The following is a 25499-nucleotide window of genomic DNA, read 5'->3' on the forward strand; positions in this document are numbered from 1 at the left end:
GTTGTATTGCACAGATAATATGACCGACGAATAAACTTTGTTTCCTTAGTTTTCTTCAACTTTCAACATCAACAAATTACACAGCTAACATCTGCACGTAGCTACACCGTAGAACTGTGTGCGTTATCTTCCATGTCGACGAAGATGAACTGGTTAACTTTCTTAGCTCTGTAAGAATATCCTAAGTATGGATTTTCGACTGAAATTATTTTAAGCACAATTCAATTTGTGAAAATCGACGACGTGACATATTGTACACTTAAATGTAGTGAAAACGCGGAGTATATTCGTATAGAAACGGCAGGAGAATTGAACCGAAACATTTCTTTATTTCCATGCCTAGGCTGAAGCGATAACTGTTATAGGCCTAAAACAGTATGGGGTTGAAAATTAGGCCGTGTTGTAAAGATAGTACTGTTTAAATTGAGACGAGTAGAATATTTTGAATAACATTATTACATTTATTGCTTTATTCACGAATTTTCAATTCAATATGACAATAAAATCGAAATCATTGCATAAATCGTACTCGAGTATTAAAATATAACACATTTATTTCGCCTAACAATAATAAAATTATATTATCTTCAAGCTTACACACAAATGACTTTAATTAGTACGATCAATCATTGATTAATTTTCTGTACCAAATCAATGATTCGTAACATTACTTAGTACTCATTAACTTGTACATCTGAAATGTTCATATGAGCAAAATATATTAAAAATAATACTATACAGTATCACTAACAATAAGATTTTCTGCGGTGCGAATTAACCGCGGCGTCACAACTTTATCAATATAGATATTCATAGCCAATCATAAAATAATGTGTACATGTCTTTAACCATTTGCTTTATATTGCATGCGGGTAATACACATGTGCCTCTACGTCTCATCATCAATATTAAAGTTATTAGGAGACAGTAATTTTCTGCATTGCACGAATTGTTTACGAAGACATCCACAGCAAGTAAATATTGCCGGATAGGTCCGTACTCAAAATCAAGCAATATACAACGTTTGTAACAATCGAAAAAAATTTACTCTAGTTTAATTTACTTATTTCTCAAGTGAGGAACAAGTCAACGACAAAGAGACTTGGAATTATTTAGTTATATGTGAAACTGATTTGCTAAGGCGATTCCGTCGACTCGTACCGAAAGACTTTGTCAAAGTGAATTTTGAGATCGTTGAGACTACGGTAAACGTCGCGATGAGGTAGTTTCGTGTTATCAGTTGGCTTTTTGTCATCACGTTTGATCAGTATAGCATTCCATTTGGCGTTTTTGGCACCAAGATAATCCTTGTCGTACGTATCTCCGATGTGTACGGCTTCATGGGGTAGAACCGATCTATCGCAATAACGTTTCGTTATTTTTAGAGCCTCTTCAAATATCAATGGATCCGGCTTTTCCGTTCCAAGGTCGTAAGAGGACAAAACGAAAGAAAAATACGGGCGCAATTCGGTGCTGACGAGTACAGACTCTAGACGAGCATCAAAGTTGGATATGACGCCGAGTACGACATTCTTCTTCTTCAAGTAATCGAGTATATTGAGCGTGTCGGGATACTTGTGCCAGCATTCATTCGTACTATAACATTCGATCAAAGTGCTCGCCACCTTGTCGAGTGCCTTTTCGCAAGTGTGCTCGTTTTGCTCTCGGAAAACGTTGTGCACTATGGTTCGCCACCAATTCTCCCATCCAAGTCCCGTGTGCTTTCCGAACACCGGATGATCCGCCGCCAGTTTGTTGAAGTTCTGTTTGAAACTTCCCGCCAATTTCCTAGGGTCCACCGACAGCCCGTATCTCGATCCTACTTCCGAGTAGTGAACCTCCAACCCCGTCATGAGCAGAGTTCCCGTCACGTCAAACGTGACTAAACGCGGTCGTATAGCGTTCATTGTCACCCTGTATTTTTATGAATTTTTAATACTGCACAACTTCAATTAACTCGGACTTTCACGCGATCAAAACACAAAACCGCCACGGATTTGCAAATCTATTGAGAAAAAAATGAGCTTTCATTTTTTATTCCCACCAGTGCTGCCAACGCTTGCAGAAATGGCCGCCTTTCGATACTTGTGCGCATCCACGCGCGCATCTTCTACGTCTTGTGATGTCATACTATTCCCCCGTGTAGCATGCCTAAATCATAAACATATTATCACGGAATTATGTGATTTTGTACAAATTTACCTACCGATTCTATGAATATTTTTTTTTTATTACAAAGGTCAGAAATTCATTTCTTACAATCTACATTAATTCCAGCGTTAAGTGACCCAGAAGAACTTGTGCGTTAAATTTAGGATCACGTGATTCTGAGCAGCGGAATTTTTGAATAAATAATCTTAGATAATTTGTTATTTTTCCTAGTTATTATTATAATGATACGGAATTATGCATCAAATTCGATAGTAAAACTTTTGTGTTGAGGCTCAACAACGATGGGAATGAAATTCGATTTTCGTGTAGAATAACTATAATATGTAATTACTCGAACCAAAGGCTTTACAATGCTCAAGCCAGGTAATTTTTAGGGAAACAGGAATAGTTATTTTTCAGGAAACAGGGAATTTTGGTCGTTTTAAAATTTTTCAATTGTACTCCAAAAATATGTTCATATTACAGAAAAAAAAATCACCTGTTAATGTAAAGATTTTCATATAATATTAAGACGTGCCAGGGGGAGATCGACATTTTTATTGTAACTGAAAATTTATACTGAATATTTTGTTGAAAAAATTAATTTGATGCTTGAGAACCATGTTTATATTTCCAACTAAATGTAGGAACAAAATAACTTGAGATCAGCGCACATATTCCATAGATAACGACGCTCACTTAAACCACAAAAATTACGGTTTTGTGAAGTACGGTAGAGTTTTGAGATTCAATGTATTTCTTTTTTGGTCCTGTGTTCATTTGGAAATATAAACATTGTTCTCAAGCACAAAATAGGGGTGTTTCAGGGAAAAATTTACTGCATTAGGGTACACTTAGGGAAAAGCTTCAGTTTGAGTGTGCTTATAGGGGATGAAAAAAAAATTAGGGTACCTTCAAGGAAATAGGGGAACCACTGTGAAGCCTACAACCAATAAAATGTCTCGACTACACCCAATTTCCCAAGATTGTCAATCGATTCAATTCAATTTCAATTCGAATGTTCAATTTTTATAATATCTATGACGAGTGCTCGCTGGTTTGATATTCGCAGTCCTCTGGGTTGTCTGTACCTGCATTGGAGTCAAATCTGTGCCATTCTTACTACAGAGGTCCAACGTGTATCGCAAGAGAACAATCTTGTTTTCGTCATATATTGCATGTTCCTTTTGTAATGCGAGTTGAATTTTACTTTTCAAAATATGGTATATATTTAGTTTGCCTTTGTGGAACAAACTAGAATAGTTCTGAAATAAAAAAGTACATTCTGTTGACATAAATCATATGATCAGTCACAACTAACAATGAACATTTTGGTTGCCTAACTTTTTCCACAACAAGTATTGCTAGCATTGGTTCTATGATAGTCTATTTATGCTGCAAACAGGGCCAAATAGAATGCATTTCTCCTTTTTAATTCAAATTAGGCACACTTTACAGATGTTCAGTTAAATATCAACATCTTGAAACATCTTTCCTACTAAAAAATATCTTGAAAAAATAACACAATCATCTAAAACTATTAAAAAAATGAGAATTCAGTCCTGGTGTCCTTCTCTACCCTCAGAATTTTTCATAAAATCTAAATCTAAATAGTTCTCCAACAGGTATAGGTTCTGATTTTTTTGCAATATATTCAGTCGAAAATGTTCTAAAATGACTTGTACAACATAATTATGCTAATAATTGATAACTATGCGTATATAGTTATATATATTTTTTTGACTCACTGTTAGCATACGGGCATCTGACCGAATTTCAATGGCTTTAGTAAGATACTGACATGCGGACGGAATATCATTCAAAGATAAGAGATAGTATAATCCGATTTCGATATTTATACATTGAATGATATCATCAGGATTTTTGTCATATTTCTTCAACAAACCCATCATATATGGTAGTGGGTCCCATTCAAGGTGAACTATCCGCTTACATTTTACAAACTGCCATTCCGCACCAAAAGTGTTTCCTCGCGTTGCAGCTTCGTAGTAAGGAAGAGCAGCCTGGAAACATAATCAAAAACTAATTATTGTTTATTTCTACATACTTAACATATTGCATCTCCTATTGCAGAAATGTTTTTTAACTCGATATATCATCTATATGTACTAATCAAATAAAATTTGGTATAATATTTTTATTTGACTCAATATGGGCAAGAGCTGTCAGATACGTAAATAGTAAACTCGTGATAAACAGATCAGCAGTTACTGTGCATAATTTTTTACTCCTGACCTGATAATCCTGATTGCATTTGTCCTCGTATAAACCCATATAATGAGCATACATAGGGTGGTTTGGCATCTTTTGACGTACGTAATCAAGACACTCCTTGGCCAGCCTATAACTGTTTCCCCGAATAAATCCTAGAGCTATTTTCAGGCGTACCGTGCAACAACTTGGATTAAGAGCGTAAGCCTCTTTGTAGATTTGATTAGCGTCAACAAAATTATTACTTTCTTTATACATTTGGGCCAAAGATACGGTAAACAAAGGTTTCTTAGAAATCTTGTAAGCAGTCTGAAAGGCTGATGCTTCTTCGGGACTTGGTCGCTCTGTTATCGATACAATCTTCCTTCTCAATCTCCTGTAACTCGTTCCCAGCAAATAATGCCACTTAGCATTACCAGAATCGTACTCCAAAGCTTTTTGAATACAGCTTATCGCTTTTGGAATGTAAGTGGAGTAATACAATGACCAAGCCATACATTGACATCCTTCCAGCATACCCAATTCGGTATTACATGTATAGTCGATATCGTATATTCCTTCCAGTAATTCGTTTGCCACTGTTAACTGTTCCATTTTTAGTAGGACACAGTATTTCGTTCCCATCAATATATGTCGTAAGATGTTTTCCTCATTTTTCAGAGTATTTCTGAAATGATAAATAATTAGAATCATGATAATGGTAACTTTTCCGTAAACAACACATTAGTTGCTATTGGCATAATACACGTATAAAAGATAGCCTTCAACTTTTAATAAAGTAATGTTGTAGTTGGCATTGTTGAATCAATAAAAAGTGAAGCAATTAGATTGTGATTTCTTATAAGATCTATAAAAAAAACAATAAGTTTATATATTTCATTGCATGTTGTTTCCTAAATTTAACGAAACAATATCTATGATGTTGCTACGAACTTTTCCTCAATAAGAGCAAATTGTTTTTCTGCATTTACTACATATTGCATGCTAATCGAGGGATCGTTGCCCATTGTGCTTTCGTAGGCCAGCATGAGAAGATAAATTAGCAAATATTCTGGAAAATCATCCCCATAGTCGTAAAGCAGTTGCAGACAACCTTGTCTCGAGAGCTCTGATTTTTTCCGGTCTTCAAGAATACTTTCCATGCCCCAGGTGAACGGACAACTGAGTTTCGTTATCGGTTTATCATCGGCACCTAAACTTTTGTGTGACGAATCTCCTAAAACAAATGCATTGGACTTACAATTGGATATGAGCAATAAGTTATTATATTACTTATTATTAATACGAAAATTTTTTTTGAATTTGTTTCTCAACGATTACACTTGAAAAATATTTATCTTCGTATAAGAGGGTCAGTTTCTTGACTTACAGTAAAAATTTCCGAACGTAAGTATCATTGAATCAATCGTAATGGATACAAGCCTTATTCTCAGTGTAAAAATGATATGTTACTTTAAATTGTAACATGTCAGAAATCGTACACTAAATTCATCTAAAATATTTAACTCCATTTACTTTGAGAAAACAGGACAAAACGGTAACAACACCGGAAAGCCATCTAGAACCAAGCGCGACACTGTCGAGCTCCTCTCACTTAATTAATTGAAAGTTAATTAATATTAACGTTATAACATATTTCATTACAACTTTAGTAGGTCCTCATAGAATTTAAATAGGAAGAAACCAAAAACTAATAACTATTTATTTACCCGAAAACAGAAATTGCATTATTTATCTTGTTTATAAGAGATCGGAAAACAGATTCATTTTAATTTCTGTACAAAAGTTCACAAATATCCACCATAATTACTCCATTCATTATTATTCATGTATTTTATTCAATATTCAACTAACATCATATATAAATGTAACCATATTACTTATCTTGCACCGATTTCTTCAAATGATCTAAGATAATTGTAACACCCTTGACTAAATTCCAACGTCCTGAGAAGGACCTTTGCTCTCCGCATTTGTATTTCCGCTTAGTTTTTTTTTTTTTTTTTTTTTTTTTTTAATTCAAATTGCAATAAGAAATTAGCACTCAACATCATAAATATATATTAAGTAAAACAAATATCGAATTCGTGTCTTACCATTCGCCACTGAGGAATTCATGATGTTGGCGTCGTGAGACCTCAATGTATCTGAATGAACTGCGCTTTCAATCTTTGAAGCTGACCAACATATACGTGCAAATTCATTGCCTCCCAGAGTAATCATAAGAGAGTTTTCCTAATCGCAATCCTGCCGGAAGTGGAACTGTCAGTGTCATTCGGAATGTTGAAACAAAATATATTTCACCAGGAATAAGTAACAAGAAACATTTTTTATTTTTCCGACTATTCGAATAATAATTGATTTAATTAATTTTTATAATTTTTGTTTTTTATAGTAATAATTGATTTATTATTCGAATGCTGTAAATTTGTTCACATTTATTCGCACCATTATTACGGCAGTCCCAATAAAATTACTTCCGGGTGATTCATGATACCGCAAACTTGCGCTAAAGATAACCGTAGCGGAAATACAAGATTTGAATGTTTCATTATATACATCACGAAAAGACTACAGCACAAGTTAAAAACCAAATAGTTACGAAAAATCTCATAGATTCTCTAGCGAAAATAGTGTTGGTATATTGTAGACTGGAGTGAAAAACGATCGATATATTTCTTTTTCTTTCTTTTTTTTTTTTTTCTTTATATAATACTTTAATCAATTCTTAACAAATGGAATATTTTGTAATACTTTGTCCAATATGTACAATTATTGCAAAAAAAAAGACAAAAAAATAAAATAAAATAAAATAAAATAAATAAAGACATGGATTGAAGTGTATAAAGTCTGCAATGTACATTAGCCAGATGGAGTACGGTACATTGTAATAATAGCAATAATGAGATATTCATCAGACATTACAAATATTAGATTACTAAAAATGGTACAATTACTTAAACAATACTACTTACGACTATAAGTTACTGTAGAAAATAAAGATCTGTGTTGGTATGTGCAGTCGTAAAGTTTATCATAAAATAAATTTATATTACTTCTCTTCAGAAGAGAAGAGAAAAAAAAAAAAAAATTACAAAAGAGAGATACGATACTAAGTGTATGCTTATAGTATAATAATCTAGGGATTATATTATAACAACCTTAAATATAATATATTATTAGACTACACAATACGAAACGAATTAATTCGCCCACTGCCAAATCTGTCTGCTGACCTTATTTTATACAGTAAGAGATCAGTCAACAATCCACAAACTTATACATGCTGCCTAACTCGCGTCGAATTGCAAATGACATATTATGCCAGAATATAGATCATCACAATACAAGAGTTGTAATATCGTTTCACTCGTTTTAACTGCTCTTCCCATTATTCATTTGCGCGAGGCGTTTCTTTGCGATTTAGGGTACACTACCATTTTCTGCATATTGACCACTTAAAATTCTTAAAGACTCTCTTATAGTTTACGAACTACATTATATGTAAGATTTGATATCTGCTATCCTCTACCTTGCTCTCCTCGCAAGTTGTACGTTATTTTATGTTTTGTAAAACCCAGCAGCATAATTAATATTAGTCGTCAATCATATCTAATTGCACAATCGTATCATTATTTTTATTTTATTTTTAATTACACGAAATTAATCATTTCATATCTATGTACGTATGCGAATGTATCGATTCATACACATGCAAATACAGTATAAGCTAGTTATCAAGGAGGCAAAATAAAATGAAGTTTGTCTACTTAGAAAGTATCGAGATTTATGCACGTAAATCGAATTTTAAATTGACCTTCAGGATCATTTCAAACTTTTTTTTCTTTCTTTGCTCAAATTCATTGCTGAAATATGTGAAACGAAATTTAAAAAAACTGTAATACAGTTTCGTTAAACACCGAATAATTTTTACAGTCTTTCCGTCGACATTTTCCTTGAAGACGAAAAACCTAAGGCCTTAGAAGATATACTTAGATTTAAGTTGATACGATCTATCAAAATTTTAGTATAAAATTCTGCGTTAAATGCTATTTTCGGTATACAACAACATTATGGATAATAATAATAATAATAATAATAATAATAAATATAATCTATTCACTAATTTATGTCATCTAAATTGTAGTTAGAAAACGAGCTTTCTCATGTAAGCCTTACGTGTTATGATACAGATGTTTTTGGTTTTACCAACGACATATGTATATTAAACGGTATGAAATTGCGATTTTCAAAGGGAGCTTTGAAACCATGAAATATACAATGTCTTGTGTTGTGACTGATTGATACTTAGGAATAGGTAAATTGCACAACAGTGATATTTGTTATTTTACAAAGACAGTAGAATATTTTATACCAAAATCTACTTGCTAGGACCAATTCAACATCTACTAAAATGCACTTTCGAGAATATAATCAACATCTTGTAATAGTACAGTAAGCTTCATCACATTTTCAGTTTCAATTACCATACTAATTTTGCTATATATGAATGTATAAATTTATTTTTATGTTTTTATGTAAGTATGTATGCACGTATGCATGTATGTACAGATAAACCATATACAATTGACAATAATTATGGCAGTCATAGTTTTTCATTGTCAGAATTTCATATATGGCAATAATCTTTGTTTAGTTTTTCATTTATTACTTTTATTTGAGTTGAATATTCATTTTAGTACATCGGTCAGTCTCACAAGTATAATTTTATGATTTGTATAGAAATTCTATAATGCAATTGAACTATTCGATGATTGAACGTGTTTTTTTTTCTTTTCTTTCCTTTTTTTATATATATATATATATATATAAATAGCATTTACCCAGTGAAATCACCATATTTGTAATAAGATATTACTTTTAGTATTGACCGATATTAATGCTCATTTTACAAATGGCATATAATGATTTTTTTCATTTATAGCTTCGTGACATTTCTAAAATGCTCTCTTTCAAAAACTCATTTAATGTGTCTAACGGTACTTTCAAATTGTCATTATTTCCAACAAATTTTATTAGATCAAGTACGTATTGTCAGGATTGAATAACAATAGTAGAAGAGTAAGGGATAATCTTGCAAGTTTGTTACTTGCCGCCTTGTTTACCCTGAATTTCGCTCATTCCCAAGGTATCAGTATTTGACTAATTATTAGTGACACTCATCAGTCAGATGTCAGTGAGATGCCAAATGATAGTTCAGTTCATTCTATATATCATTTGTCTTACTAAATACGATAAATCTTTTAGAATCTTAGGTATATATAAAAACGTTACATCGGCATAAAGTGAGTATTTGAAATATGTGTATCAAAGATGGTTGTATTAAAAATCTTTAAATTGAATTTATTTAAATATGACTTGGCACAGGATTTTATCTAGTTTATATGCATAGTTTGGGTGATAAGAATATAATTAGACAACATGTTAGATTAAAACAGCCGTGTTCAAGGTTCCTTGAGATATTTGATTTATAAGTTAAATTGCACAATGATATATGTTTCGCTACGGACATATAATCATGGTGATCCTATTGCTGTGTGCTTTGTCAAGTAATTTCAATTTCTTATAAACGCATTGAACGTTTACTATTTGCTGACTAATTTATGTTTACCACGTTTCGTTCTTGACATGGTATAAGATAAAAATGAATTTTACTAACTGGTACAATAATTGGCAAATTTATGCTGGTTTTGCTAAAGCAAATGGGTTACAATCAAATTAGGAGTTAATGATGTACAATTTTATATTTTCGATGGTATCTATCAATTTATTTAAATGTATCTTTCTTTGCTGCTGATACTTTATCTCATATCTATATAATAAACATAAAATACAAACATTTTTGTTTAATATAAACGGTGTTATGTAATTATCTGGTATGGATGATGTATTCCATTGAACGAAATATAAGATATTTTTACAGAGAAAATAAAAACAACAAAAAGAAAATGTCATATATTTACCGTTACCTCCGAACATCACACATACTGAATGAAACAATTCAAATTGAATTTGATTTAGAACTTTTAACATCCCATTCGACAGCGTAAGGTTTTTTATTCAGTTCAGGGTATTACGGAAACACAAATTTTTTTGTGTGGGTTCCGTTACCGATATTATGCTAACATGAATAACGATTATATATTGCGTTTCATGATTTATGAAAAATGTATGTTCAAGTCTTAAAAATGTAAGTCATTTTCATTAAAAATAGATGATGAAAATAAATAAGTTTCTCAATATATCGCCAATATATTACCTGGAATCAAACATTATCCTCTCTGGCTATGTGGCGGGAATTTGATTATAAAGAATTGGATACTTAATTTGCATTAAAAAATGAGTATAAATTTGATACAAATAGAAGTGTACTAGATATTACGATTACACAAGAGTGTATCACTAAAATAAATAAGTATACCGATAATTAGCTTACTTTTTATGTACTAGACCATGTGGCACAAGAGTTTGCACTTTCAAAACTCTGATAATTACGTTCATCACTAAGACTTCATGGAGACTTGATTGAGCATCCAGATTCAAATGTACAATTTATAATTTGTCAGGCAACAAGACGATTTATATCGTTGCCCGACAAATTGCAGATTCGATGTTTGATTCCAAGCGAAGAAACCTACGTGTTCCTCCGCTACGTTACAAAGATTGTCATTGAGCCTAGGTAAGATGGGCAGTAAGTAATGACTAATTTGCTAGCTACTGGGGTAAGTGAAGAAAGACCGAATATCTCTTGTAAACTAATTAGCAGAATATTGACATTCTATGGAGCTGAATTGAAGTTTGAGACTTTGAAGAAGAATGGGAATACTTTGTGTATTTCAATTCTAATTATAAAATTTAAGTCACGTAGTTATCTATAAGTTACTATTTAGTTTGTGCCGAGCGAGATTCATTCAAAATTAATGAAAGGTTCGCAACAGATTGAATCTATAAAATCTGTAAACATATTGAAACTTGCTTACTTGATGTGATCATCGAACAAATTAAATGGAAAACTATGAACTCAGCTGGGAAAGTGCGGGTTTAAAAAAATAATAAAGATCTAAATAATAAAGATCTTTGCACCAGGAATCTTTGTGCTATTTACTTCATAACGTACCCATCTTTCAAAATTAGGAATCACGCTTCCCAACTATCCATTATCAAAGGTTGTCTATGTATATACACACACCCAAACACTTCGGCCTCAATTTGATAGCAGATTTCAATGTGATTAAGTCCATTGCTAACATTGAGTTATTCAATACTCAGTCCCTTAACTGATCTAGTTTCCGTACTCTCTCTACACGTCGCTGCTGTCCATTGTAGTAATAATACTGCATTAATATATCATCATAACAAATACGATGCTATTTAACAGACTTCATGTTTTCATTACATAATTATATTACTTTTATTATTGCTATACTTGGATCTGAGCTCTGTTTCCGAACACATTGATTTTCAGTAAGGACATGGGTCACCTATGTGCCAACTCAGAATCGGCGAATTGGGAGCCAAGTTGGGTGACACCTAGATAGACCAACCGTGGTAAATGTGTATCACTCCAAAGTTCCAGGTGGTCATAAAGACCCACCATGTTTCATTTTTCCACACATGTACAGTAATATTCATTAATACCTTAACATTCCAGCTAACTTGTTTTCGGCCTGAAACAAAATGCGACATCAGTTCTAAACGAATTATGTGACAATGCATCCCATTCTCTCAGGTGATCTACGTCACCAATCATTGTCACATAATGCGTACTGAATTGAACTTGCATTTTGTTTCGAACCAAAGACAAGTTAGCTGAAACGTTAGAGCATTATTTAATGAATATTACTGTAATAGTCATTTTGGCGCATTAAATTTTCAGAAATGAGCCCCTTGTGTGATCGAGCAACACTCGGGACGTAAAGTACGCTATTAATGCGAATATAGCTACATCGAACATTTGATGAAAAAATAATCCATTTGGTGAAAATTTTTGGCGTTAAATAACGTCCGACAATTCTAGGTTCGCAATGTCTAGGAAAATGTTGTTCATTATGTTCACTAGTGGGTTTTAAATTTTTGGCTCAATATGAACATAGCTGTTGCTATGCAGTTTCAATTTTAATTCGGATATCAAATGTTATTTTACATCAAACAAAACTACAGTTTTTGAGGCAAGTCGCTTAGAATTCGAGATCTATAAATCCTGAAAAAACATTCATGATATCTGGTTGTAAACTATGATAATTGCTCTGATTCGCAAAGACAGACCGTTTTCTTGAAACGGAGAAGAATCTCTTGTTTTGTCATCATACGTTGGTTTGTCAAATTTTGTTTATATGTATTTCGGCTGAATGATTTTGTCATTATTAAATTGAATATTGTCATTTTTATCAATTAAATCCTACAAAATAACCATGTAACTTCGGTCTGAAAACACGGGATTCTGATATTTTGATAACTCGGCTTTTGATAACTTGATTGAAAAAGGGTGACCCATGCCTTTAAAATTGTTACCTAATTATAGTGTCATGGAGCATTACGCCATTTATTTCAAATGCACATGTATGTTAAAACGTATGATAAACGCATGATCGGTATGACGATCTTTTCCAAAAAATTATTACGCTCAAATTTTTGTTGTTTCTTTTTTGGACCCAAATATGATTTGAAAGCTGATTGGCATCTCGGAATACCTATACAATATTCACACATATATATATATATATAATTGCAACAATAGATTGTCTCAGAAAACTCGAGCTGTGGATGATGAGAAATTTTACTACCAGGAGTAGACGCATTAAAATGATTTTGGAAGAGAACAAAAAAAAAAAAAATATATATATACACAACAACTGAAAGAGATGAAAAATCTCGAATAACTTCCTAAAAAAAACTGCCACAAGTCGAGCATTTTTATTTCATTTTTTTTACTTGAAGCTTCTTTTTCGTTTTTTTTTTCTTTTCTTTCTTTTTCAGTAACAACATTATACTCCGTGAAAATTAACACTATCATCACAGTGTTTTGATCTATTCAACTAAGCTTAGTCTTAGAATAAAAACTTTTTCGTTTTTTCTGAACACTTTGTCTATTCATTAGACATTTGATGTTTTTTTTCTTTCTGACTTATGAAGAGTCACGAGTTAGCAGGCAGTAGTCAAACTAAGTATTAATTTAAAAAAAATACAAACGCTTTCATATTATCTAACATACATTACATGAAAAATATATATATGCATATATATATATATATATATATTTTTTCTCTCCTTCGAGACTTACTCATCCACAGCCTTTGCTGTCCGAGCATGTCTTCATAAAACTGTGACAATAATCACAGAATGATAAGGTAAGTAATTCATTGCTAGAATGTACACCTACCTAGCTACATACATGAGAAAGAATAAATTAAAACTCTACAAAAGATTGACATTAATTAGCAATAGACTGTCTGGCAGAGGCGTGTATAGCAAAGTCGACTAAACGATTCTCGGAGATGTTGACAGTTTGATGCGAGTTCGTGGTAACGATGGCAGGAGATGCTAACGAAATCGGCTTGTACAAAATTTGGTCGACCTGTTTCAGAGGTACCAATTTAATAGGTAGGTCGGAGTCTAGCCTGATTGCTTCAGATACTGGGATTGCCTTGAGTTGAACACTCTTTATAGGTATAGTCTTGACCTCCTGCTTAATAGACGGATTTGAATTTGGAATTATTTTCGCTAGCTTGCTCTCACCAACTCCCTGATTGGAAGACTCGTCATAGCCCGAATCCGAAGACGAGTCACTGAACGATTTGCTCACGGGTTTGGGAACGGTCGGTTCTACAGTCGAATCTAAGCTGTGCGCCGGACTCGCTGACGCTGAACTGTGCACAGGACTCGCAGATGCTGAACTGTGCGAAGGACTACTGCTCACCGCGTTTGCCTGTCTCTGTCCCTCTTGCCTAGCCAAGCACCCAATGCAAGGTTTTATTAATGATGGGTCGACCATTACTTCTCCGTACGGACCTTTGAATATTGTTCCGCAGCAGATTTTTTCTCTGTAAAAACATTGTATGAAGGTTGTTTCAATTAGCACGATACACATTTACGTGTATTTATTTTGCACAAATTCAAGATCTTTTTCTCCAATGCAATAAAATTGGTTTAGTTACCTCTTGAAGTATGTCAGGTCAATGAAACCACTGACTGGTATTTGAGGCAGTCGTCTTTTTATTCCAGATTCACCTTGTTCCACAGCTAACCTTTTTACTCCTGTTAAACCATCGTCGCTTCCTGTAGGACTGCCAGCACGGCTTGAATTTTTACTGCCACCTCCTCCATTATCTGGCAGAAAGTCCTCTGCAAAGTACAAACAAATTCTACATACATTTTTCCCCCTTCAATCAATGAAATAAAATATGGAGGAAAACATCTTGCGATTTTTCAATTCATCAAGACTTTTTTTTCCCCCGAGAAAATAAAAATTAGTAGTACTAACCGGTGTAATCATCACTCATTACAGGACTTTGTTCCCTTTCACGATCAGGTTTCAGATAAACATGCTTCTTCTTTACGATTTTGTCATGTTTGTCTTGTATTTCTTTCAATTTTTTCTTATTCTTTGACTTGAACTTTGTCAGAGATTTTATTCCAGGTCCGGCACGAGCATCAACGACCTATATAAAAAAAATTAAATTTGAAGCTTTTTTCTAATGTGTAATACGATAACGTTATCATTTTGGTACTTAAGTATACTGAAAGCTACTTACGTGACTCCAATTACGATCACTTCCAGCAGGCAACTTTTTCCAGCGTTTTACGAGGAGAACACAAGCATTGCATATCTCTCCTGTACGGCGTTCCAGAAGCTGGAAACATTCTATGAAATCATCCTCGTACTTTTTGCTATCCGTAAACCGTGAACTGGAATGAATAACAGATATTAAGTTTAAAAAATGTGATAGAAGTAAAACTGACTTGGAAAAATCTAGGACTAGAGACTAGAGGTTTAATTTATCAGGACTTGAGATTTAAGTAATGTCTTTTGGAAGATGGAAAATAAATCACATTTCAACAAGTTTCAACAGTCATATAATATTTCATTTTTAATTAGATATTATATGTCCGAATGAAATTGGTTTTGAATTTTTAAATAAAGAAAATAATAATTTTCCGCGTTTCATCAGAAATGAAAATCATAATATGATTATAAATAAAACGCTTGCGCATATCAGGGAAGAATGGTACACTAAAGTGCCATAGATATGGCAAACACAAAATTACCGGAAGAAACCCAAAAAATATAAATCACTGAGAAAAGTTGCGAAAATTTCGAGAAAGCAAGTAAAACTCTAAGATACCGTCAAACAACTCTAACAATAAGATAGCAGAAACTCCAAGACAACATCAGAGGTATTTTCGGGGAGTTATAAACTACCATATATTTAAAGAATTTCCAGGATTGTTGAATGTTCCATGATCTTTGCAATTGCGTTTCATCGACATAATAATTATTTTTTTCAAAAATGCAAAGTGAATAAATACAATTTGTGTTGACAACTTCAAGATCAGAAAGTATAAAAATAATCCATTAAAAATACAAAACCGGTTTCCGTCTAATGAATAAGTATAAAATCACAATTATTACCTGCTCGACTTGGCTTTGCAGATGCAACAGCCTGTAGTCGACCGATACACCTTCGGTTTGTGAAAACTAAACATACCGGCGTTGGTCTTGGGATCTCCACGTTGTCTCTGTGAAAAAGGTGAGAAAAAGTATAAATAAAAAATAATCCTAAATCGAAGGCATACATTGTATCACACATGTTTCTCTAGGGTGACGCGAGACGCGCTAAAACGCACGAACGCCATGAAGAGGGTGGGGGGTGACGAGGGGAAGGGTGAGAGGGGCGGGAGAAAAGGCGTCTCCGTCTTTCTCGTTGCACCCCGCCCCCGACTGCCACTGCTGTTACAATTTCTTTCATACCCGTTGCTCAACACGCTTTCAAAAGTTACAGGCAAAGCTTGCATGTACCGTGCGTACGTATTTATCATTCTGGTTTCTTATTCGTTTTTTACTCGGTTTCGCGATCGAAACGCGGCAGCGCAGCTGCACCGCCGAATTATTTTTGTTACCGAATGATATTGCAATAAACGCATAACGCTACATACTTCCAACAGTCGTATAAATATATATATATATATATATGCATACAGAAGAACCAGTATGGAAGCCCAAATGACAGTATGAAAAAACAGCTAACCGGCACAGATCTGGCGGCTTTCTTTGTTGCTTTTTTCTCGCATACCGATCGTACGTCGACAGCGCAAGCACGAATTCCATTCAATTTGTATGTATTGCAGTCTCCACATTTTTCGATATATATCAAAGTTTCAAGGTCTACAGTCAAGTTGACAAGCTTTATAATAGAATCAAACATCATGTCCAGTATCCGGCAGGCGAGTCAACTGAAATCGTCAATTTTCGAATTTTCGTGTACCGTGAAACGTCCGTGAAACTGAAGTCTAATTGACTTCGGAGCAATCGGAAATTCGTGCTAGGTGGACCTCTATAACTGCGTATGTATATTAGGGACATTTCGTTGATAACTTGCGTGCATCCATCGTCGGCGGCGCGCGTTAGAGCAAGATATAACGAGAACGCGAAAAGAATTACTGAAATGGAAAACTGTCCTTCACCGAGTTATGTTGCAACAGTAAATACGCGGTCCAGGAATAGATGTGGAGAGATGGAAGAATACTCGGCTGCAATATCGCGAAACACCTTGTCTGATACATCATCTAGAACATAACGATGCGCTTCACGAATAAGCATTATCTTAACGATTGCGTATCTGTACGATGTGCGTGGAGAATGAGAGGATACTTGAAAACGAGTGGCGTGGAATGGAACACGACCGTATGAAATTTGTGGCACTTTCAACACCGGACACATTTCTCCGTTGTGAAACATCACGCGTCCCTGTCCTAGACTTACTTTAACGCTTCGTTATACAATTTCTATTATTTAATCTGAACGAACTAGGAAACGGAACGTATTTAGGTGAAACCTCGATCGAGAGACGCGCAAGGCACATATAAACGTGCCCCTGACACCATTACCTGAAACTTTAAACTTTCATTCTCATTTTTACTGTCGCTGTTAATTCCGCAAAGTGTTACGTACGAAAAAAAATCGAAACACTTTTACCCGACGTATGTATTGTACGTAATTGACGCTTGGCCCGCCGAATACAAAGTTGACGAAACGATACAGGCGTACGTTGCAATCAGCTGGAAAAACGTTCTCCGACTACGTTTTCGCGGTAGTAATTTTTTACCAAGAATTTACTAACATTCCAATGAATTGGGAAGGAACCCAATGAATTTCTCGCTAACAACGCAATACGTGTGTTACATTTATGAGTTACACATATTACCTACCAGTCATGACGCTGACTGTGGTTTCGGATACTTCGATAATGATAAAACAAATGCAAGAAACCAGCGTGAGGGGGGAAAACCCCTGTGACTGACTGCGATTGAAATTATACGGTGAAATTTGAGATGTCAGGGTGAAGTACGCGAGTGCATGTAATTCCCTAACAAGAAAGTGGAGCAGTGGAACGAGCATGACAGATGGAGAGACGCACCGACGTGCGCGAGAAGGAGGCAGGCATGGCGCGTGGCACCGCACGGCGGTCGCCATAACCAAACCGCTTCGCATCGGTCCTGTAATGTACCGACAAGGAAAGAAACAAGCGTGCGATCGTCGTTTGTTTGGGGATAATATACACGTCGACGCGCGGCAATTGTCAACAGAACATAGTCAGAAATTGATGCGAAGGAACTTGAGTCAGAGATAAACAAACCCTGCCGCTGTCAAACCAGAATTCACTGACGTGCAAGCGTCAACGAATATCGTATGCCCATCGGCTGAGACCCCGCCATACGAACGCCATGACAGATGATACAGTACGCAAACAAACAAGTCAACTTGCGAAATAGAACGGCGTCCCATTTTAGGGAGGACTATATCGAACGCTGATATCACACGATTGTCGAAGTAAAATGAAGGAGAAAAATGAACAAACGGAATTTATCTCATGATAATGACAGATATCGGCGGCATTTCGTTAGATGTCAAACGCGTGGTAGAAAAATGCGGAATATTTCACAAAATCTTATCCCGTACATTTGCGATGAAAGTTTCGATATGTATATTAATTATTATCAACGATAGAATGGCACGAGCCGGCGACCGACCGGGCAATAGGGAGAAATGCTTTTCTCAACGTTACGATCTTATCCACGCGAAAAATATTTGCTGTTAGAAAATGCTTGCTGTATGTCATGATACAGCAGGCTGGCAGTTCGGCAGAGGCCGGAGACGCTGACATTTAGTCACATATTTCTTGATAATAGAGGGATAAACAAACGTGACAATAGTTCCAAATGTAAATAGCTAATTGCGCTGGCTAAATATGATAATCTCGCATTAAATCCGCTGAGATTTTCTCATAAAACGCTAAAATTAGTATCACTGATTTGCTTACCTTTTCAATACAGGTGACGGCCAGATTCAAGAATTCTTCTGCGCACTCTAAAGGCGCAGGCTTTGGTTCACGCTGTCAGTCAAGCTGGCAGCTGTTCGATGACAAACTTTGGAAACTACTTCATGCCGGAATTCTGTTATATTTTTATTGACCGCGTACCGATAGAACATTTTATCGGACAATATGCACCGCGTTTCACCTAGATTTTAATTTACAAAATGTCAAGCAACTTGCCCGGCTGTCAGAATTAAGCTTCCGGCTATCGTTGATTCGCTTCCTGTGCGCCGTTTGAGTTTTGTTGCTAGACGAGAGTTTTCGATCACGCCGCTAGAGTGCTTCGTGATTTTTGTACCATCACATTCATGGACCACTGAGCTGTGTTGTCTGTTGTTGTCTGTCATGATGTCGAATCTTAACGTTCGAGTCTTCGAATTTCTCCCACAACACAAATATTTGCGCAGATTACGCCAACTTGCGAACAAAATTCGTTCAATTTTTCATTTCAAACCCACCTCTCCATCCACAGAGAATTAATGCATAAATACAGCAAAATCCTTGTGTCGACATACGGCATGACATAAAATTTAAGGTTACCGCAAATGCGCACTTGCATTCGAAATAGGTTTGCCCCGTCATTGCAGTAGATTTTGCACCGATATTTTTATCCAGCGTAGAGTAAATAGCTGATACTTTTGCTCAATGCTACTCAATCGGGTTGATATCTTCTTACGATAAAATGATTAATTATGTAAAAACTAGGTACCACCAAATGGAGAACATCATAATATTTCGCTAAGTTTGTAACAATTTCCACCGGTTGATTCAGGTTACATGTCGACGAGTCAGTTTCTTTGAAAAATAAGAAACTTCGTACATTTAAGTCTGTGAGAATTGAATGAACATTAGCAACAATTAGAGAGTTTCAAAGATTCATAGATACAATTCTTTCAAATGCGATCCGGCAGCCCAGACAGCTAAGACGCCAAGCAATAACATTTGAACGCATTAAAATTACTTTCGTCTCTTAAATATTTCCCGAGGAATGATCGTAATGCATTTAATTCATTGCAAAGCAAAGATGGTTCCGAGTTTCCATTCGATTCAAAACGATCGTGGGATTGGAAACCGTTCTAATGCACTGATTTAATTAAAAACCATTTGTTGACGTCGGATTGACGTACCGGCTGCGGGATATGTGTGTTTATTTTTGCCTAGAGTTTGTAGACCACCTGCCATCTACTGTAGATGATTCTAACCTCCGTATCAATAAGAGTGGATACCGCACGACGATCGCGCATGCGTTTAAATCTGCTGTTGAGGAAAATTTCTTGCGATGATACAGGTGAGAACAGCTGATCTTTCGCACTTGACGTTCCATGGACAACCGCGCGAGAGATAGTAGTTGTTGAAAGAAAAAAAAAAAAAAATTACGTACATACATACGACATACATCGATTATTTCTACTGTCAGAGAGCCAGGCCTATAGAATATAATGACAAATACTAGTTTGTACGTAAATGATAAATGCGTAAGATAGTTTTTCCACAAAACCTTATTGTCATCACTTTTCTCAATTATATTACTTTGCTATTGTAAACAATGGCCAGCTCCTCACCGACTGCAAATAATTCAACCAACGGTTACAATTTTAAAGTTGTTTTGCTCGGCGAAGGTTGCGTAGGCAAAACATCTGTCGCTTTACGCTATGTCGAGGACAAATTCAACGACAAACATATCACCACTCTCCAGGTATTTCAACCGTTATATTTTTCCTCATCATATTTCCAACGATTCGTGCATACATGAATCATTCAACTTGTAACCCATTTACTTATTCGCAGGCTTCGTTTCTCAACAAAAAACTCAACATTAATGGAAAAAGAGTGAATTTGGCTATCTGGGATACGGCAGGACAAGAAAAGTTTCATGCGTTAGGCCCCATCTACTATCGTATGTCAAACGGCGCAATTCTGGTATACGATATTACTGATGAGGACTCATTTCAAAAGGTTCGAACACTGAATGAACACCAGCTTGTAACACATTTCCTATTTTACAATTAACTAAAAACCAATTGGTAAACTGCGTATTGAATCTGGAATCTGGATCAATAATCTTCGAGATACGACGTTGTAGTTGAATATGCAAATTTACCGTGAGTTTTGCTCCGAAACTTGTTCAATTAAAGATACGACTTAACTTGGACGTGGCAATATTACCGCCAACAATACTTGTTTCTCAACCTTACGCGAAAAACATAGAACCGAGATAGGATCTTGTATTGCGATCTCACTAGACTCTTTGATTTGAACAACTTGAATATTTTGAAAATTACTGGATTAAATTTTACTGGTTTGTTATGCAACCTGTTTCTTATCAGCATAGATAGAAGTTAAGTCAAGTTATTTCAACTTTACACCAAAGAAATAGACGATGTTTATGTTACCTTAACTCGATCATTCATTTTTACAAATTAGTTATTTACCATCTTTTATTTTTTATCAATTCCTCAATTGCAAAAATTCCCATCAGTTAAATTGCCTTTCGTTTCTATCAATCTTCCATATCAGCTATACACGTCTTCATCTTCTTTTTTTTTTTATTCAATATTTTTGAACCATTATTCAATTTCTCATATTTACCTTTTCTTCCTCACTGCAGAAAATTTTCTTGAATTTATTCAACTCTTAATTTTTTCTTATAATTATACATTTACAGGTAAAAAACTGGGTGAAGGAGTTGAAAAAGATGCTTGGCAGCGAAATTTGCCTTGTCATAGCTGGTAACAAATTAGATCTTGAGAGGGATCGGAATGTAACACAAGAAGAAGCAGAAGAGTGAGTTACCCATTGTTCGTTGTTTTGTTCTAGTGAAGTACATGTCAGTTCACATTATGAACTAGATAGAAGTATTTGGACATCACTTTGAGCAGAAGTAGAAAAGTATATGAAAACAAAGAAGAACGAAAACAAGTATGAAAATATCAGTCAGCGAACCTGAATCTATTCGTTGATAAGATAATCTTGTTTTTTATTTTTTCAATCATCAATCTGCTTTGTTTGACCCAACATACAAAGTTATAATTAGACTAGACTGAGAAAAAATAAACAATTAAATGCGATATAAATGCACAAGCGTAGATATTCATTTTTCCATTATATTCTCATTAAGGAAGCGAGCTACCAATTAACTATTTTATGTTTAACAGGATCAATTTATACGAATTATTTCCTCAGATATGCCAGACAAGTTGGTGCAGTCCACTTTCACACATCGGCCAAACAGAATCAAAACATCGAAGAAATGTTTCTCGATTTAACCCGCCGCATGATGGCACATGCGGATATAGTTGAGCAAAAATCTACTCTCACACGGTCAAATAGCACGCGGCGGAATGTCGTGGTTGTCGAAGACGAAGCTGAGCAAGAGAGACCTGCTTCAAGCTCCTGCTGTGGAGGATTTTCGCAAAGTTCATAGGTCGATGACGTGGCTTAAGTTCTTTTTAGGAGGTTTGAGTTATACATACATTGTATATAGCAGTTGTTTTACAATTATATACCATAAAAATTTTCAACTTTTAATGTGATCAAATATACTGTAGTCGTTTTGAACACACACAGCCTGTGGATCAAGTACGAATTAGGTGGATATATTTACACGTATATGAAAACGTAATTGTATTCAATCAGATCAGTGTCTCATTCATCAGTCGATCATAAAAATTGAACAATGTTGAAATGAATAAACTTTTTCTTTATATGTATATCTTTGATAGTTTGAAATTTCTATACCTTGAACAAGCCAATTAGAAATGTCAACAGTAAAATCAGTAGCTAGCTTCCCACTGAAGTCGAGAGTACAGGAGATATTTTACACTATCTGTTAAGCGATATACCGTATCATATGCACGTGGTGTACCACCAGGAGTAGAACAGAATGGATATTCAGCAATCTTTTAGCTGTATCACTTCCATGTATACTTGCGTAGATTCAAATATATAATAATTAATTTTATAGCAGCTACTGTAATAACTTTACAATACTCGCAGTGTTAAAATGTGAAAGAAAGTTATATATAATGCTTACTTCAGTTCTTATCCGATGTTAATTAGTTAGCTTCACATGGATTATTATAGGAATAACTTGTTAATAACGACTTCGAAACTTTTTTGCTGTGGGGCTTTTCGAGAACCTCGTCAAAGTTTTTGATAAAAGTGTTTTGTACGCAAAATAAATTTACGTAAATCTGCCATTGAAATTCCCGAACATTTTACACAGCATAATGTTCCTATTGATTACAAGCTCGTAATATATATAAAAGTATAATTAATGTATAACATTGAACAAAGAAAAAATCAAATTTCAAATTACTGACACATTAAAATTCTAGAAAAGATTTATAAGGATACCTATTTTGCGTTACTGTTACAGACTGTGTAAATTCATAATTGTCTTTGACATGGTGTTGCATACTACTGTATCGAATTACCGTACCCATACCAGAGACTATAAATGATGTTATTATATAAATTACACTTGTTGTTTTGCGTTGCCATATACTGTATTTGTAAATATATTGCTGTCTATTGGCATATAATTACACGAATAAATTTAATATAATTCACGACCTTACTGTTTTTTCACTAGTATTAGCCTTTGGGACTCTGTAAAATAGTATTGATGATGTTTTCTTAATTTAGGTGAGATTCTTTGATCATAGAATGGTTTTTTATAAATAGAAGAAATGAGAATTCGATTGGTATAATTCGATTTTAGTACTATATTGTTTTTATTCAGATCCGTATGATGTTCGAAAGATAAAGATACAATGTGCTATTCTATCACAGGTACATGGATCGTGCATACATTTAGTTATCCTAACATATACAGCTCTCGGTCAGAACTATAATGCAATTTAATATATGATGATATTTCGTTGAATAATGTGTTGACATGTAAATTATTTAGTATTCGGAATGACGAGCCAACCTATGATTGATATATGTTTTTTGTCATGTTCGTAAGTGGCAATTATGCAATTATGTAATGCAGATCACATAGAAATGTCAGTGGCAAGTTATTTATGTTTTCATAAATTGTGTGCATGTCTCATATTGTTAGATGCACGACAGAACAAATTCGTTTCACACAGTTACACATGTACTTTTCAAAATCGGTTTTTTTCTTCTCTAAACATATTTGTTGATACTCTCTTTAAATAGATTTGTAATTTCTTTGAAAACAAATTAAATGCGTATGCATAAGATTTTCTTTAACTCACAATTTCAGTTTCTGACCATGGAATGATTATTTAAATTCTTGTATGATTAACGCTGTGGAAATATAGCTTTTACGTCGCCAATTAAAATTTTTCTACTGAATTCGTTCAAGATTTCTGTTTTTTGTTACATAGGTACATCTATTATCTGTTCGTGAATAGTAATACCTAAGAGGGTCAAAATATGACATGAACTACGGAATATGATAAATGAAAAGAAAATGCATCATATCTCAGTATCGCACTTATTCATCATTCTTATGCCAGCATAAAACAATATTGAATAATTTGCTAATTCGATTATCATAATATTTTTTTCATTGTTCGTTACTATATGTATTTATATCTTATTCTTATACGCCTTTTTAATATTTTATTTAAAAATCAGTACTATATTTATATATATCTATACATATCTATTCTATGAATTTATACACCGTGAGATTATTTACAATTTATAAATTACAGTACGGAATGTGTCGAAGATTGTCTAACATTGTGTGACAAAATTCTTTGAGTATAATAAATTACTATTCTATGTAATATAATTGAGGAGAAAGTTGACTTCGGTTACCATTTACTGAAATCTATACAGAGTGTGTACACTGAAATATTGATAAAACTGTTACTGGTGGTACGCAAGAAATTCAATATAGCTAAGCAAATGCACATACCAATCTTCTAATTTGGAATATAAACGATTATCTTTCACAGTATTATAACGCATTGAAATACTTTGTTTCCAAGAAATATTCAATCTTCGATAATCATTCCGTAAAAAATATAATAATTACTAATTTTAGCCATTTAATTAGACTATTTTGTGAGTATACCTACAGTTTACACTGATTACATTACATGACGTTTTCATCTATCTTTGGTATACAGTGGTAATTTTTCCTTTTTTTTTGTATAAATATTATTCACATGTTCAAAACTGTCATACAACACTGATCAGCTTGCTCGCATTCATTCTACGAAACACTCATGACGATCGCAGCATATTTGGCTAGAAAAAAAAGTTGTGCATTCATCATTATGAAATACTTTATGAAGAAAACCTGTGACTGTGTACGCTTCTTGCTTTTTAGCAAGTATATAAATTAGTAAAAAATATCAACTATGCTTTATAAGACAAAGACAAAAAGGAAAATATTTCATAGAACAGTACATAAGAACGTGTGTTCAAAAATGAGGCTTCTTTGTAGATATTAAAAATTGGATTTGCGTGTACTTGCTACTGTGATTTATATAAAAATACTATATGCTCCTTATCGAA

General features: G+C 34.2%; 3 protein-coding genes across 3 annotated transcripts; 1 reads left to right on the forward strand and 2 right to left on the reverse strand.

Moving 5' to 3' along the window:
* Positions 1–1029: 1029 nt before the first annotated feature.
* Positions 1030–2078, reverse strand: LOC124404313 (rhythmically expressed gene 2 protein-like). Its single transcript, XM_046878348.1, has one exon. The coding sequence runs from the start codon at positions 1905–1907 to the stop codon at positions 1137–1139; it is 771 nt and encodes a 256-aa protein (XP_046734304.1). The 5' UTR covers positions 1908–2078; the 3' UTR covers positions 1030–1136.
* Positions 2079–9731: 7653 nt separating this feature from the next.
* Positions 9732–19166, reverse strand: LOC124404870. Its single transcript, XM_046879335.1, has 6 exons — positions 18942–19166; positions 16034–16142; positions 15156–15309; positions 14885–15062; positions 14559–14745; positions 9732–14444 (listed from the first exon to the last, which is right to left on the reverse strand). Exons 2-6 carry the CDS (start codon positions 16105–16107, stop codon positions 13835–13837), a joined length of 1203 nt encoding a protein of 400 aa, XP_046735291.1. The 5' UTR covers positions 16108–16142; positions 18942–19166; the 3' UTR covers positions 9732–13834.
* A 1100-nt stretch (positions 19167–20266) lies between these two features.
* On the forward strand, positions 20267–25224 carry LOC124404871 (ras-related protein Rab-21). The gene is made up of 4 exons (XM_046879336.1): positions 20267–20691; positions 20784–20951; positions 21661–21779; positions 22179–25224. The coding sequence occupies exons 1-4, from the start codon at positions 20542–20544 to the stop codon at positions 22417–22419; spliced, it is 678 nt and encodes a 225-aa protein (XP_046735292.1). The 5' UTR covers positions 20267–20541; the 3' UTR covers positions 22420–25224.
* The last annotated feature ends 275 nt before the right edge of the window (positions 25225–25499 follow it).

The sequence above is a fragment of the Diprion similis genome, chromosome 3, assembly GCF_021155765.1.
Source record: "Diprion similis isolate iyDipSimi1 chromosome 3, iyDipSimi1.1, whole genome shotgun sequence".
In the NCBI taxonomy this organism is placed as follows: Eukaryota; Metazoa; Arthropoda; class Insecta; order Hymenoptera; family Diprionidae; genus Diprion; species Diprion similis.

Excerpts from the sequence above, each read along its gene's own strand:
- LOC124404871 (XM_046879336.1), top strand. The coding sequence starts at position 20,542 with ATGGCCAGCTCCTCACCGACTGCAAATAATTCAACCAACGGTTACAAT. Across the intron at positions 20,952-21,660 it reads ATGAGGACTCATTTCAAAAG|GTAAAAAACTGGGTGAAGGA; the intron begins GTTCGAACACTG and ends ATACATTTACAG. Across the intron at positions 21,780-22,178 it reads ACACAAGAAGAAGCAGAAGA|ATATGCCAGACAAGTTGGTG; the intron begins GTGAGTTACCCA and ends TTATTTCCTCAG.
- LOC124404870 (XM_046879335.1), bottom strand. The coding sequence starts at position 16,107 with ATGTTTAGTTTTCACAAACCGAAGGTGTATCGGTCGACTACAGGCTGT. Across the intron at positions 14,746-14,884 it reads AATGAGTGATGATTACACCG|AGGACTTTCTGCCAGATAAT; the intron begins GTTAGTACTACT and ends TGTACTTTGCAG. Across the intron at positions 14,445-14,558 it reads GACCTGACATACTTCAAGAG|AGAAAAAATCTGCTGCGGAA; the intron begins GTAACTAAACCA and ends ATGTTTTTACAG.
- LOC124404313 (XM_046878348.1), bottom strand. The coding sequence starts at position 1,907 with ATGAACGCTATACGACCGCGTTTAGTCACGTTTGACGTGACGGGAACT.